This window comes from Manduca sexta, chromosome 16, assembly GCF_014839805.1.
Source record: "Manduca sexta isolate Smith_Timp_Sample1 chromosome 16, JHU_Msex_v1.0, whole genome shotgun sequence".
Classification (NCBI taxonomy): Eukaryota; Metazoa; Arthropoda; class Insecta; order Lepidoptera; family Sphingidae; genus Manduca; species Manduca sexta.
Window position 1 is genome coordinate 3894740 of NC_051130.1, and position 16493 is coordinate 3911232.

Genomic DNA, 16493 nt, shown 5'->3' on the forward strand with positions numbered 1-16493 from the left:
AACGCTGAACTTTTTATAGTAATAATATTTTATTTTTATATTCACAAGCATCATCATAATATTATCATAGCGTGTATTTGATTCCTTATAATATAAATGTACATATAGCTTTATAGCAAAAGTTTTTTCCAAAATTTTACCTTGTTCCTCCCTTGAAAAGGACCTATTAATTTTAGTAGCAACTGGCAACCCTAGTCTGAACAGTCAAAGTCAATCAGCCGTGTTCCGAAATAATAACAAAATTCCATCGCAGTAATTTCTCAAAATATTTCATCAAAATGGATGATAAATACGAAACTATTAAACTATCTTATACCATACATAAATACTCGAGTTATTCGGCCAGCTATGTACCAGAGTATGTGGTTCTATTGTGTATAAATAATTAGATAATTTGCCCGGTCTGTGTAAAATTTTGTATTTTGTACAAAGAAAAATGTGTGGAAATGTTGTGATGCGCGTGAATTTGTGATAAAATGCGCGTTGGTTTTTGTAGTGACGTGATCGGTATATATTTTCAGGAATATAATGGTGAATAAACCTTCAGACCAGCTTTCAAGATGGTTCACAGACAGCTCCACTTCGTCGCAGTTCATCGTGTTGAGACTCAAAGGCCCCTCTATCGTGGAAACGATAAAATTTGGCAAATACACAAAGCCACATGTCAGTGATCTGAAAAAATTTCAAATTCTTGGCGGCACAGATGAAAACAACTTGTCTCTATTGTTATCTTCGTGAGTATATTATTTTTATCCCTAACATATACTGTCTGAACGGCATGGAGTTGGAGTATTTATTAATATCAAATACCAAAGAAACCTTCATGCATCCTATTTATCAAGAATTGAAAATTTTTGTGTTATATTTATTATAATTTAATCTACTCAAATAGTAATTGGAGCATTAATTATAATTGGAACATTAATTTAAAATTTTATTAAGCTCACACTATTTTGTTATTGCTATTCATTACGAAACCACAACATACTTATTTAGAGGAAATATTTTAGCCTGTACATACACACACAAGTACTATTTATATCTTGGATTTGCAGAAGTCATTCAGCCTTAGTTATAGATATATACTATTGTTTTAATTTCAACCACAGCAATGAAACAGTTTTATATTCATTATATTTGAATTTTAAATAATTTTAGAAAATTACTTTGGAATTATATCTGAGGATATTATTAATACTTTTATACCATTAAGTTTTACCTGTATTCTCATATTGATGTTAACAAAATACATTTTTGTTTTATTTAAATACTATTTTAAAATACGGTATAGTAATTTAAACATCATAAAAGCTTTAATTAAAAAAATATTATATATAACTATAAAATATAATATTAATAATGTATCCTCATATCTATTGCAAAATTAACAACAAAGATAGACTCTTTGTACAGTCCTATTACTAACTAAGTACAATAACATCTGTAATTCAAAGGAAACATACTTATGATTCACTTAAGTATGTATATATAAGGAATAAACAAGGTCTATAGTAATAAATAATAAAAGAACAAAACAAAATAAAACTAATTCTTTATTAACATTTGTTTTTAATAAACAAGTCATTAAAAAGCAATTAGTTAATGAGCTTTCTAACCTTATAGGGGTCTGAACAAGGACAGTGCTCCAGAAACTTTCAGACTTCGACACAAAACACAGGAGGGACTGTTTTTGCCAGTAACTTACATCAAAATAGTGCCACTGCAGTCGTGGGGCCCAGCGTACAACTACACCATCTGGTACGTGGAATTGCACGGGAAGAACCACAGGGAACTCATCGCAAAGACTATGGAGACTATTAACTTGGTGAGTTTGAAATAGATTGCAGTAAATTATTTGTAGTCACTCCATCTAATATTTGCAGTTAATTTATGCAAGCAAAATATTTTTTTGGTATGTTTGTTAATGAAATAGTGCAATCCATATACTATTATATAAAGCTGAAGAGTTTGTTTGTTTGTTTGAACGCGCTAATCTCAGGAACGACCAGTCCAAATTGAAAAATTCTTTTTGCGTTGGATAGCCCTTTGTTCGTGGAGTGCTATAGGCTATATATCATCACGCTATACCCAATAGGAGCGGGGCAGTAATGGCTATCTCAGGAACTACCGGTCCAAACTGAAAAATTCTTTTTGTGTTGGATAGCCCTTTGTTCGTGGAGTGCTATAGGCTATATATCATCACGCTATGACCAATAGGAGCAGAGCAGTAATGACTAATCTCAGGAACTACCGGTTCGAACTGAAAAATTCTTTTGTGTTGGATAGCTCTTTATTAGTGTAGTGCTATAGGCTATATATCATCACGCTATGACCAATAGGAGCGGAGCAGTAATGGCTAATCTCAGGAACTACCGGTTCAAACTGAAAAAATATTTTTGTGTTGGATAGTCTTTTGTTCGTGGAGTACTATGGGGTATATATCATCACGCTATGACCAATAGGGGCGGAGCAGTAATGGCTAATCTCAGGAACTATCAGATCGAACTGAAAAAAATATTTTTGTGTTGGATAGCACTTTGTTCCTGGAGTGCTATAGGCTATATATCATCACGCTATGACTAATAGGAGCAGAGCAGTAATGGCTATTCTCAGGAACTACCGTGTTTGAACTGAAAAAATCTGTGTTGGATAGCCCTTTGTTCCTGGAGTGCTATAGGCTATATATCATCACGCTATGACCAATCGGAGCGGAGCAGTAATGAAACATGTTGCAAAAACGGGGAAAAATTATTAGTTTTGAGAGCTTCCGTTGCGTGCGCTGCGTAAACGGTTAAAGTTATGCAACAATGATGTATGACGGGATTATTCCTCTTAAAAAGTTCTAAAAAATATATTATAAAACAAAGTCCCCCGCTGCATCTGTCTGCCTGAACGTGTTAAACTCAAAAACTACCCAACATATTAAGATGAAATTTGGTATGGAGACAGTTTGAGAGGCTCCCGGGAAACTACTACTTTTATAACGAAAACTTTAGCCTGAAAAACTTTATAACGCGGGCGGAGCCGCGGGCAAAAGCTAGTAATTATATAATTTTTGTATAAGCCGTTAGTCATTGATGACATACACAGTAACATTGGCATTTATTTTGTAGAAGTATAAGTGATTGCAATTTGTTTTTACAATTATAATAAATGTGTTATAATACTGCAAATAGTATTTATTATTTATTTAATACTTGCTCTATTGTTAACTGCTATTGCCACTGCTGTTGGCTGAATAAAGATAGATATACTATTATTTAAAATAAACTATTTAACTTCATTATACCCACCATTATTAGTTTATTTTAAAGTTAACTTAACCTTGGAATTTTTAATATTATTTAATATTAAAGAAACACCTTTTGTCTATCAAAAACTACATTATAAACAATGAAATCTACAATTATATAAAGCAAAAAATAGATAGCACATTGATAAAAGTATAAATATTAACATGCAACACCAAATGATAGATAATTATAGCTTGAATAGAATAACAAAAAACCTTAACAAATTAAATGTGTAAATCATTTTGTGTGTTGATAACATTAACTTTAAAATAAAAAAGCGAATATGACGCCCCTAGAGCAAGAATTAATTTTCTTGATTAAGCTAGGCTATATTACATAGTATCGAAATGTGTGCGGTCGGCTCGTTTATGCACCATATTTTTTTTATTGTTGAATGTGCGATAAAGAAAGACATCACTGTCTTGTTTCTATAGCGCAAAGAAGAAGAAGCAGTGCGCATACTGCTAAAACATCTTCGACGGCGACGGTACAGAGATGCATTTGAAGCGCTCTCGCGGGAGAGCGGCGTGCAGCTGGAGGGCGCCACGCAGGGCAAGCTCTGGAACGCGCTCGTCGAGAATGGAGACTTCAAACTTGCCGAGCAAATATTCGAACAGGCTGTTAATGGTAAGACTATTATAACGAGATATCAATTAGAAAGAAAAATTGCAATTGAGTTCGACCGTCTCAAACAATCATGGCAAGCTGTCTTGTGCAAATATTGAAGCTTACAGAACTTGCGGCGTGTCGCATGTGTAGAAATATTGCCACTAGTGTGACCACATCTGAAAGGTCATACGCAATATATTGCTAGGATAACTTGCTAGTCTAAACTTAGCTGTAGGTTGGTATGGTCGAGTATATGGTAGGGAATATCGATAGTTCCAACTTCCAATTTCGATTACCATTGCGTAATTCGCCGGGTGCCAGAATTAAACCGGCCATCTTTACTTGAATACCAGGAGATATCAGAACGATTTTCAACGGTTTTTTTACCATGTTTACAATATTCGCTATAAAATCGGGGACAAAATATATACGGCACTAGTGTTGGATTAATTAGCATTAGCATTAATTGTTAGCATGTTAAATCACATTTAGCATTTAACAAATTAAATACAGTTGCTAAATTTCGTGAAGTGCTATTTAATTCGTGCGTTAGCGCGCTTCGCCATAGCAGCACAAGCGTGCGCGCTCTTTTTAGCGCCCACAGTAATAATTATTATTAATTCCGAGTACAGTGTTTAGCACGTTAATTAAATTAATTTGAAATAGCATTAATTGCCATCACTATACGGCACACTCCCATCAGCATACATACTTTATTATTAATATAGATCTGTAAGATAAGAGAAGGCGGAAAATAGGGTATTTTTTTTTCTTAGCATCCCAAGATCACTTATAATGTAATTGTGGCTTTAATTCTTTAATATGGGGGACTTCCCCTTTCACGAGTAAGTTTGTAACAATGTTTAGATGTTTGTTAGATATAAACGCAGGAGCAGCTGAACGGTTTTTGGAGAAACTTGGCATATGGGTAGTCCATGGCCTAGATTAACACAGAGACTACTTTTTATGAGTCATTTTCAACCCATGGGAAATAATAGATTATTTAATTTGTTCTTTTAAACAGGTGGCAGTACGAATCACTATATAGTGTTTTAGCGTATTTTTTGTGGGAAAGGGTTTTCACACAACCGAAGCTGTGAGCAACAACTAGTTAAAAATAAATATAATAGATACAGTAAGCACTAAAAATAGCCTTATCAGGACAGGATTAATACTGTTGTTTTTCATTATCATTAGTATAGAACTTGGAAATAATGTGGGGTGCAGGGTGCGAGGCTCTTGTTCAAGAGTATATCGATATGATGAATAATACTTAAGTAAATTGTACTGCGCGTGATAGAGTAGACTCATTTAGGTCAGATGATAATATAATGCATATGGAAATTTTGATTGTTTGTTTCATTAGCTCAAAAGATTTAAAAATGTAGTAAAGCATATATGTAATGTAAGTATATGTAGTTGACAATGGGCAACATTGTACTTCGTGTTGAACATCATTGCTCGTCAAATATAATGACTACGGAACTATCGTATACGTAATTAGTCTTTGATAAACAATAATACAAGTTAAGCCATTTAGTAATATAAAGGGGAAACATTGAATTTTGAGTTCTCACGTCTGGTTAAAAATTAAAATTATCTATTGTTATTGAGACGTGTCGTGTGACTATTCTCAATTATTCCACAAAACGCGGAGATAAAAATGTTATCGCGATTAAAACACTGAAGTTATAGTAAACAAAATAGGGTTTACCAATATGTTAAAACAGTGATTAACCTAATTAGTGTTCTGTTCTTTTGTTCCTTCAATTATTTTTAAAGTAGTAAAAAGGTTGTATTGAACACTGATTAATAGATTTTTGTTTTAGAAAATAATAGTAATTAATTAGTATGCACCAATATAGAAAATTTTTTTAAGCTGCAGTTTTAAATAAGAAATCGTGTTTGAATATAGGTACTTAAGTATATATTTAAATAACAAAACTAGATATATTTGAATTAATTTACAGACTTATTTTTATATTATTTAACGCTCCGCTTGCCTTCGCTCGTGCAGCAAAGCATATATGCAAAAAAAAATCTATCGTACAAAACATTAATTATACGTATAAAAATTCCACTTGAAACACTCTGCCTCCGACTAAAACATCTTGAAACACTCCCAATTCGTACTCTCGTTGGTGAAAACCGTATGAAAATGTTAGGTATTTTTGGGGTTTGTTGAGTTCAGACAGACAGGCTGAGGAGACTTTGTTTTATATTTCTAAGGATATTAAAGAATGCACAGATTTTAGATAAACAAAATAACCACTGACCTTGGTAAGTCACGTGCATTCTGAGGAATTTTGAGATGGATTGTGTTAGCTTTTAGAGATAGGTAATGGGGATTAGAAAAAGGAAAGGCATTTCTTTTATATATCCATAGCAATGTGACCACACTGCAACTGATTGTAAGCGGTATGGGGGATGTGGCCTGAAGTGGAGAATAAGTATTCCTCTCTACTATTTTTACATGAATCATAAATGATTATTTTTGTTATGGATTAAAGATAGACTCATGTTTTCTCAGTGCTTGATCTTGACATAAGCTAAATTCAGACGAGTACTGGCGGCAATATATTGTGTACGAACTTGCATTAGCGTTTACAGTGGCAGCAACAATTCTATATACATGCGACTCGCCGCGAGTCCTGCAAGCTTGAAAATGTGCAGAAGTCAGCTTGCAGTTATTGTTTACAGGACGAAAATCGCTTGCCGAAGATAAATTCTGCAAGTTTTCTTACTAATGTGTAGTGGCAGAGGCGAAGGGAGACATTCTCTAGAATTACTGACCGTGTGGTACGCAACAGCAATTGCCACGAATTATTTCTGTGGTACTATCTCGGTTTACATAGTTCGAATCATTTTTTAAACTTAGTTTTATAACTTTTAAAACGTAGGTAGTAAAGCGGTTATACGTGTTACATAATAATGTCCATATTATCATTCTGATATAGGCAACTAGTTCAAGGTTACGAGTAGGCATTGCGGAAATAAAGTTTAAGTCGTCGGCGCTATATAATAATCAATTTATAGCCTTTTGGTTTTAAGGTCATTACGTCATATGCCAAAAATATATTGTGATTACACTCAGAGATCAAGATGATGCCATACAGTAATACTGTCTGTTTTTAGGAAGAGAGCAGAAACAAAGTAACATCCCATTTAATTCTTCTGTATTCCACATGGACAATATTTTGGTGGCTATTTCAGGATTTTTAATTCAATAGGTTTTATTGATACGGTATTTGAAATTATATAAATAAATTATTTATGCTAATATAACGCGGAAGTTTTTGAACACGTTTATATTTGTAACTATTGGTCAGAGTTATAATACGGCCGCTCAGTCACGGCCGTCTTGAAGTTTGTCACGAGTCGCACAAAATTGTGGTTATTGAAGTCTAGCGAGTGGCGACAGAGATAGAGAGTGACTGCTGCTTCTGTGACTAACTTCAAACCGGTCAAGACATAGCAGCCATATTGTATATTTGCACTGATTGCTTATAAATAAAAAATGAATAGTGGCCCAATAAGTGTGCCGCGTTCCGGGATCAGACTGTGTATATCCGGTTCCAACAAGCCGGCATAATTGTGTCAACTGCCGTGGGCTAACATCCCCTCAGTCGACATTCTATTGTACCCCACTCCACTTACGATTCAGTAAGGTCACTACATGCTGTGCGGTCACTTTATCATCTATACTATTATATAAAGCTGAAGAGTTTGTTTGTTTGTTTGTTTGTTTGAACGCGCTAATCTCAGGAACTACCAGTCCAAAATGAAAAATTCTTTTTGCGTTGGATAGCCTTTTGTCCGTGGAGTGCTATAGGCTATATATCATCACGCTATACCCAATAGGAGCGGAGCAGTAATGGCTAATCTCAGGAACTACCGGTCCAAACTGAAAAATTATTTTTGCGTTGGATAGCCCTTTGTTCGTGAATTGCTATGGGCTATATATCATCACGCTATACCCAATAGGAGCGGAGCAGTAATGGCTAATCTCAGGAACTACCGGTCCAAACTGAAAAAATCTTTTTGCGTTGGATAGCCCTTTGTTCGTGAAGTGCTATAGGCTATATATCATCACGCTATACCCAATAGGAGCGGAGCAGTAATGGCTAATCTCAGGAACTACCGATTCGAACTGAAAAATTATTTTTGTGTTGAATAGCCCTTTGTTTGTGGAGTGCTCTAAGTTATATATCATCACGCTATGACCAATAGGAGCGGAGCAGTAATGAAACATGTTGCAAATACGGGGACAATTTATTAGTTTTGAGAGCTTCCGTTGTGTGCGCTGCGTAAACGGTTAAAGTTATGCAACAATGATGTATGACGGGATTGTTCCTCTTAAAAAAGTTCTAAAAAAATATATTATAAAACAAAGTCCCCCGCTGCATCCGTCTGCCTGAACGTCTTAAACTCAAAAACTACCCAACGTATTAAGATGAACTTTGGTATGGAGACAGTTTGAAACCCTGGAAAGAACATAGGCTGCCGGGAAACTACTACTTTTATAATGGAAAACTTTAGCCTGAAAAACTTTATAACGCGGGCGGAGCCGCGAGCAAAAGCTAGTGCCCTTATAAAAAAAATACTGTGTATGTTATATATGCAAGTCAGTTACGGCACAAAATTAATGTCTTCAGTCGTTGACAGATTAATCGTAGTGATCTTGATTCGTAAAAGTGACTCAATTCCCTTTTAGTATTAATTTTATATTATCATATCAACATGTATGTATTTGTATGTGTATAGTAATGATTGTATTTTGTCCAGATGGTGAGCTGGAATGGTACATGTCATGGCAGCCGTACCGTCCGGAGTGGCGGCAGATGTCGCCGTGCTCGGCCAACGTGGAGGAGCGGCTGTGCGGCGGCGACATCGTGCCGCAGCGCATGCGCGCGCCCCCGCTCGACCTGCTCTGCGCAGACCGGGAGCAAAACGTGAGCCATACACTGCACACACATACACCTGCGCGCACGCATATAGACTGATACGGGTTCGAACAGGAGACCTGAACACGGTAGTCGTGACGCCTGTGCAGTACAACTATGCCAATTGCCATAGACGGAGTGATCAAACACTGTATATAAAAATATAAAACAATGTCATTTCATAAAATGTCTTGGACTTGGTGTGATATTGAGCTTTTTCCTTAGTTTCGTGTATTTTGTCATAATAGACAGACATAAATTAAATTTATGTAAATATCCTTATGATTTTGTAGGATGGCAACGCAGCGGAAATGGTGGACCTGTGCGACATCACGTGCACCGCCAACTCATGCTGCAACAAGCCCGGCCCTCGCGGCGGACACCAGCTCGTCGTAGACTCCAGCACCGGTGTGATACCTCTATAACATTATATAGCACTGTGTGTGCCAACGACAACGGCGAAAACAAACTGTTTTAATAAAATAAAATTAAGAATTTAGAGTCTGCAATGTTGGGGAAAATCTGGGTAAAATAGAACATAATATGGCAATTGACATCTAATATTGTAAGCTCTGAGTAGCACGATAATTTGATGCGAATGCAGAACGAATAACGATTAACAAATAGTAAATAAAAAAATAATAATTAAAACACGAATATTGATTTAAAAAATTGAAGTACGAAAACTAGAATGTACATAAAATTAACTATACTACATATTAAAAATAAAGAATCAATTATGTTGTTTGACACTTTGGGCTTCAGGCGTGAAGCAGCAGTGAAGCGACTTCGCCGAACCCCTATAATAAAATGAATGAACATTGTTTTGTAGGCATACTGTACCTGTTCGGCGGGTGGAACGGCACGGAGGACCTGGACGATCTGTGGTCGTACTGCACCACCACGGAGCGCTGGAAGCTGCTCTGCCGCCACAGCAGTCTCGTCAACGGGCCCACGCCGCGCTCCTGCCACAAGATGGTGTTCGACCCGGTCCACCGCCGCCTCTACACGCTGGGCAGGTACCTCGACAACGCGCAGCGGATACCCGGCAAGATGAATGTGAGTGTGAGTGATATCTGGGGATACTATGGATGTCTGTGGTAGATATGGTACAATATTGTTTGCATTTGTGTAACTTTGGTTTAACGCATTTTTTTTGGTTTCTATTTTGATTTAATTGTGAATTATTTTTTATTTATTTTGTACAATTAAAAGTAATAGATTTGTGATTATTATATTTAATGTAGGTTTTTAAAAAGCTATTAGAGATTCCTTGGTTTCAATGGTTATAATGATTACAAATACATTAATTTATTCCGTGCACAGCACTTGTGAAATTTTTTTTTCTGCTTTATATTTGTTGTGTAGGTGTTAAGTGTAAGTAGTACTTTTTAAACCCTACATTTAATTTATCAGACTAAAGGCGGACTTTTCAATCATCAGTATTGTATTAACGCCTCTAAACCAACCATATATGCTGTACACTTGACGCATTTGGGCAATGTAGTCGACTATGAACATAAAGGACACAAAGTCGCCTTTTGGACATTGCATTGTCCAAACAGCGCGAATATGTCGACGGGTACGCCAAGTGTAGTGCCAACATATGTGTGTGTGCAGTGCGAGCTGCACGCGTACTCGGTGGACAGCGGCGAGTGGAGCGTGGTGTGCGGCGACACGGCGGGCGCGGGCGGCCCGCGGCTCGTGTTCGACCACCAGATGTGCATCGACCCCGACACGCGCACGCTCTACGTGTTCGGCGGACGCGTCATGCCGGCCAACTCGTGAGTCGCACGATCACTTTATATCTACTCGGTATAATAAATTCTAGACTACATATTTGTGGCTAGATGTCTGGAGGAGGATGTCTTGTGTTTTGATTTTGTCCGGCTCGAAGGACCATAAAGTTTTTGAACTCTTTCCACACCTTTGACTTATAAACACAATACGTTTATAATAGTTATTAGTGATTTATCTTGGTTAGTTTAATAATATTTTCCGTCAGAGAAAGCGAGGAAAAACGTGTTGTGGCAGCGTTCTTACGTTTTAAACCCATTTCATATAATTCTTTGCCCTGATCGAAATGAATTCACAATGAACATAATCACGTGTGTTAGTGACGAGGTGGCGACCGTGCAGTACTCGGGGCTGTACGCGTACTACATCGCGACGCACACGTGGCAGCAGCTGCTCCCCGACAAACACTCGCTGCCGGCGCCGCAGCCGCGCGTCTCTCACTCCATGCTCTTCCACCCGGTGAGTGAACCCGGGAGCTAGCTGTAGTATCAGCTAAGTAAAGGAACAGACGTCACTGAAGCGTCTTTAGTCGAAGCTAACTATAGTGGCAGCTAAGTAAAGAAACAGACGTCACTGAAGCGTCCTTAGATATGTACTTTGCAAAAACTCGATTCCTACCGGCTTCCCTTTTGCAATTTATTTATAATCTAATTATAATAAGAACGATTTGTAGGCCGTATTTATGCATATTATTAGTACCTACAACCTGTGTCGGATTCCTTTACGGAAAATATCACCCTTCACAACTGCTTTGGATACATGTTTTTTTATCGAATCGAAAATAAACAATCATTCAAAGGACAACTAGCTCGTTACTGTAAAAAACATCAAACCCATGAGAATATCAAAGTATTAATAAAGTGGGATATTGATGGTAATTGATCTCCGCCATTATAAACACTTGCAAACTTTCCACTATAGAACAATAATTGACCAAATTTGAACCTTAAGCAATACAATAATGCCATTCTAGGTGCAGCGTCGGCTGTACATATTCGCGGGGCAGCGCAACCGCGAGCACCTGCTGGACCTGTGGTGGTGGGACGTGAACACGGGCGAGACGCAGCCGCTGTGCCAGGCGTCCGCCGCCGCGCCGCCGCCCGCCGACGGGTTCACGCAACGCGCCACGCTCGACCCCGACACTGATGAAATGTTCGTGCTCTCGGTCAGTTGCTTTTGTGATATCAGGGGAAAGTGTAAACGCTTTAAAAATAAACTTAAGTTATGTATTATGAAGCGGCGATAGCCTCGTCGGTTGTGGAACAGACTGCCGAGACGAATGTCTGCAAGTTCAAATCCCATAACCCCACACCTCTGATTTAAAAAAAAATTGTGAGACCCCTCTCAGTAGTAGAGAAGGCCGGTGCCCAACAGTGAGACAGTATATAATACAGGACAGATATTATTAAGTATGATTGCGACTAGTAACAAAGACTAACTAATATTCCTACTTTAAGTTATAAATTTATGTATCTCATTATAAGTATTATAATTCTTATGAGAATGAAGCTCTTTAAACTTATATCAAGCAGTCGAGGGTAGATTCCAAAATTTTAATTTCGTGACTCGGCGGTTGCATACGTGTGCTTTGTACGATTTCCGTGCTGTGGCAAAGTGAAGCATCTTTTAGTCGGTAGGTAGATAGACAAATATATTAAATGTCTGTAATTATATAAGCGACTTAATTTGAGTAATCATTAAATATTCTCATGTACCTTGACTTATCATAAATGCAACGTTTGCCTGTGTGATGAATAAAGCATTTTATTTTATTTACAAAAAAATACCTAAATGAATTTTCCCGTGTTATAAAAAGGGTGCCGTTGCTTCAGGATGCCAACGGAACCTTATCACTAAAGCTAAACCGTCTCGCTGTCTACCTTTGAAGAGCACCATATTTTTTTCAACATTCTGTCCGTGAAAGCTCGATGAAGTTTTCAAATAATACATCGGTGTTGATTAACAAAATTAAATAATTTTATATGTTTGGCTATCGGTACACGAATTTTAACTTTATATATTTTATCGTTTCCAGGGCATGAGCAAGGAGAAGGACAAGCGCGTGTACAACACACTGTGGGCGTTCTCGCTGCGGCGGTTGTCGTGGACGTGCGTGTACCGCAACGACAGCGTGGCGCCGCGGGACCCGCGCCCACGGTTCGCGCACCAGCTCGTGTACGACCCTGTCAAGAAGGTACTTGAACACTTTATAGGTCATGTTCGGGGACGGTTAAATTAAGAAACAATCTTCCGAGATACAAATTGTGACAAAGCGAGCGCGTGCGTGTATTTCCCGCAACTAACTTGGCGTAACGCTATCAGTACTGCACAAATAGCGTATGAGAAAGAGTGCTACGCATGCTCTGTTGCAGCTTCAATGAATACATGTCTAACGAGTGCTGCCGCATTTGTGCTGCAGCATTTGTAACATACGCCATGTTATTTTTTATTTTGTTCACTAAACTAGGATTTACACATTTTAACAATTATCAAATGTACAGAAATGTAGAAAGAATGCATTACACAGTTGTGTATGCCTTTCTGGAAGTGAATACGGCTTGCTTTTTAACTTCTTTCCTTTTTTTTAAATAAAATAAATAAAGTACATAATTTATACAAACCAAAAAATAATAAGGTCAGGCGGGGCAAGTGCGCCGACGGGGGTAAGTGCACCTGCCCTAAAAAAATCGAAAACTATTGTTGTTATACAATTACCGCAATCTTACATCTATGCTACTAACTGAAATACAGTTCCACTAAAAAACATAAATGGCTATGTTCATTTTAATACGATTTATTCGCCATTTTATTTTAAGTGTCATTTAGACCTGTAAACAGAAATGAATTTTTAAATTATTTCAATGACGAAACTTATCGACATTAGATAATTCTATAAAAATAATGTTTTGTATGAACAGATCCACTACCTATTCGGCGGTAACCCGGGCATCTCGAGCCAGCCCCGGCTGCGGCTGGACGACCTGTGGTCGCTGCGGCTGACGCGCACGCCGGCGCCGCGCGTGCTGCAGGACGCGCGCGTGGCGCTGCGCGAGGCGTGCTACCGCGAGCTCGCCTCCACGCCGCGCCAGCCCGCCACCGCCGCCGCCGCGCTGCACTACCTCAGGAACGAACTCGCTGCCGTGTTGGACCACTCCGATCCTGAACAGGTATTAAATATGTCCAATGCTATAGGAAACGGTTTTAGGTTACTTTCTGAATGGTTAGGAAAGGTTAATCATCAATAATTCATAGAATTTTTGCCATCAGTAGCAATTATAATTGGAAGTGATGTTTGTGCGCAGGCGCGTCGGTTCCAGAAACTGGCGACGGCACTGTTTGCGGGCCGCTCGACGGAGTACAACGTGCCCGCGCTGACGTCACGCCGCACACGTGCGCTGGCGCGGCGCCGCGCCCGGCCCCCCGCACCCGCTGACCCCGCCATCGCACTCGCGCAAGTATGTATACTTACTAGTACGTACGTTATGAACAAAATACGATGGGAGTTATTGTTAACGCAAATTCGGAATATTATCGATGAACAAGAATCTCAATCTTTTTCTTTGTTCTCCAGGTACTAGGCGCAGAAGACAACATAATAGAGCCCATACAGCCATACGAGGACTTGTTAGAGCCGGCGCCGGACACGTGGGATGTCGCCGACGACGACGACGACGCCGCGCCCGACGCCGACTGGGACGCGCGGCAGGCCCGCGTCAACCTCTTCGATAAACTTTGCACCTTCTTCCGACCCACACAAGTACCTCCCCGCGCAGACATCATGGACCTCGTCGTACTGTAAGCTGCACACACACTTCCTCTAGTTTGTGACGAAAAATCAATCAGCTATGAAACTGCAAGCTAATTTTAGATAAGAACGTTTCGATAAAATTTCAATCTCCATTATACATTTTTTATTGAAATGTGCAACAGTAGATTTAGGGCGTCTTCAAATTACCCGCGCGGCTGCAGGACGGCAGGAGCGCTGAGATCGCACGTTGAGGTGAACTCATATAAAAAATACACCCGCGACATTTAGCTGTAAATTTAAGGAACTCTTACATATTTCCCTTTAGCGTCGCTAGTGTGGCAATTCTTGTGGATTTATAAAGCAGCGCGCAGCCGCCGCACGGCTAGTTTAAAAGCGCCCTTAATCTAACATTACTAAAATATTTTTTCGATTTAAGAACTTCGTCCCTTTTTAAACAGTATCACGCTACCATAGTTCTGATAGAACCGTACACCTAAAATTCACTGCCATTGACTTAACATATTGTAATATCGACACTCTCTTATCAAATTGGCATTAACATTACTGACGTTTTTTATAATATTAAGATTTGTATCTATTATTTATACCATGATAGCACTTATATTGTCAAATTTAATTGATATTTATAAAAATAATGCAAGTTCCAATAAAAGAAAAATACCTGACATGTGTAATATATAATACGGCTTGTCCAATCATGAGTAGTTTACGTTTTCTTATTGGTAAATGTTTTAAATGTAAGACTCTTTAATTCTTCCTCTGAAAAGATTTTCACGATGTAAGGATGAAAATGCTTTTCCTAATATATCCTTAGTTTCAAAGTACACAAAGTATTTACTTTGAAATTAGAATTTTAAAGCAGACAGTTGTATTTTATATAATCTACGATATTTTGCAATTTTCAAATTAACAACAATAATTATAAATATTAATTCGATAAAATTATGATTTTTAAGGAAATTTACAATTCGCAAATATTTATTCGTAAGTCATCACAGTGGAATATAATTAGTATGAATGATTTCAAATTTTGTGTTAAATTATGAAAATGTGAACCTAAAACTTCGCTGTAATTTAATCATTCAATATACAAGTCATTAGTATGTAGTGTTAAAACATGATGAGACGATGGAAATGTTACTTTTATGTTATACAAGTGTCCCAGTAGTCTTTGTTTTTTTTTTATTTTAATGCTTTTGGGCACTTATGTATTGAACTTTTGTAATTAATTTATCACACTACGTTTTTATTTACAGACTGTGATAAAAAAGCCATATATTCGATAGATTTAATTTGTAATTCTTCGGGAATATTCCTCACTTGGTTTACCACCGCTTTCAATAAATGATCCCAATCTCAGTCTTCAATCCGATTCCAAAAAAATCTTTATTCTGTTTCGTAAATTTTTGTGAGATCGAAGAAAGCGATTGAGAGCCTTTTTTTGAAATTAGCGGTTAGCCGTTGCGGTACGAGTGACGCGACAATACTCTTCGGATTTGGAATTCCAATCCAAGTATTCTGGATATTTCACAGTCCTATTATATTAATCCAAAAAGAGGCTAAGGAATTTATAAGAAATAACTTTAAGTTACGACTTTGTCTCGGTCTCTTCACTAACGTGGCTGCAAAATGCCAGTCATTATAAATCTGTTATGAATTTCTACCTCCGATTTATATTTATATTCTCATTTCGTCACGTGCAAAATTTAACACAAAATATTGTTCAGTATTTGAAATAATTCATAAGGTTTTTTAAGGTTTTATTAAATTAGTAACGGGACAGAATAAAGGAAGTGAAAGTGAGGTGCAGCGCATCGATTCAATATCCATTCGATTTTCAAAACAAATCGTTAGGCCATTAAAACTGACCACAGACAAAATGGCGGGATTTAGCACACGGAAGCTCAATACTCGTTTGTAAATAAATTAAGACATGTGTATCGCAAATTGTCGTGACTCGTTCGTTGTTTAATGTAAATATGCATTTGTATCATGTAAGAGTAAATTATTTGTTTTATTGTAATTAATGTATCCATCGCCAATGTAAATATACATACGTAATAAACATTATTTATCGGATTT

The 16493-nt window shown here is 37.6% G+C and overlaps 1 protein-coding gene across 2 annotated transcripts; it reads left to right on the forward strand.

The window, feature by feature from the left end:
- The first annotated feature begins 76 nt into the window (after positions 1-76).
- Positions 77-16490, forward strand: LOC115447339 (muskelin). Of its 2 annotated transcripts, none has more exons than XM_037439215.1 (14): positions 77-358; positions 522-734; positions 1624-1825; positions 3728-3920; positions 8688-8854; positions 9139-9253; positions 9678-9910; positions 10466-10629; positions 10963-11101; positions 11616-11807; positions 12678-12836; positions 13561-13809; positions 13945-14097; positions 14214-16490. In XM_037439215.1, exons 1-14 carry the CDS (start codon positions 279-281, stop codon positions 14439-14441), a joined length of 2487 nt encoding a protein of 828 aa, XP_037295112.1. In that variant the 5' UTR covers positions 77-278; the 3' UTR covers positions 14442-16490. The 2 variants fall into 2 exon arrangements, with proteins under 2 accessions (XP_037295112.1, XP_037295113.1); XM_037439216.1 differs by having other exon boundaries at positions 79-358; positions 9678-9904.
- Positions 16491-16493: the final 3 nt, after the last annotated feature.

Coding starts and splice junctions, on each gene's coding strand:
- LOC115447339 (XM_037439215.1), top strand. CDS start 279: ATGGATGATAAATACGAAACTATTAAACTATCTTATACCATACATAAA. Junction 735..1,623: donor TTGTCTCTATTGTTATCTTC/GTGAGTATATTA, acceptor CTAACCTTATAG/GGGTCTGAACAAGGACAGTG. Junction 11,808..12,677: donor ATGAAATGTTCGTGCTCTCG/GTCAGTTGCTTT, acceptor TATCGTTTCCAG/GGCATGAGCAAGGAGAAGGA.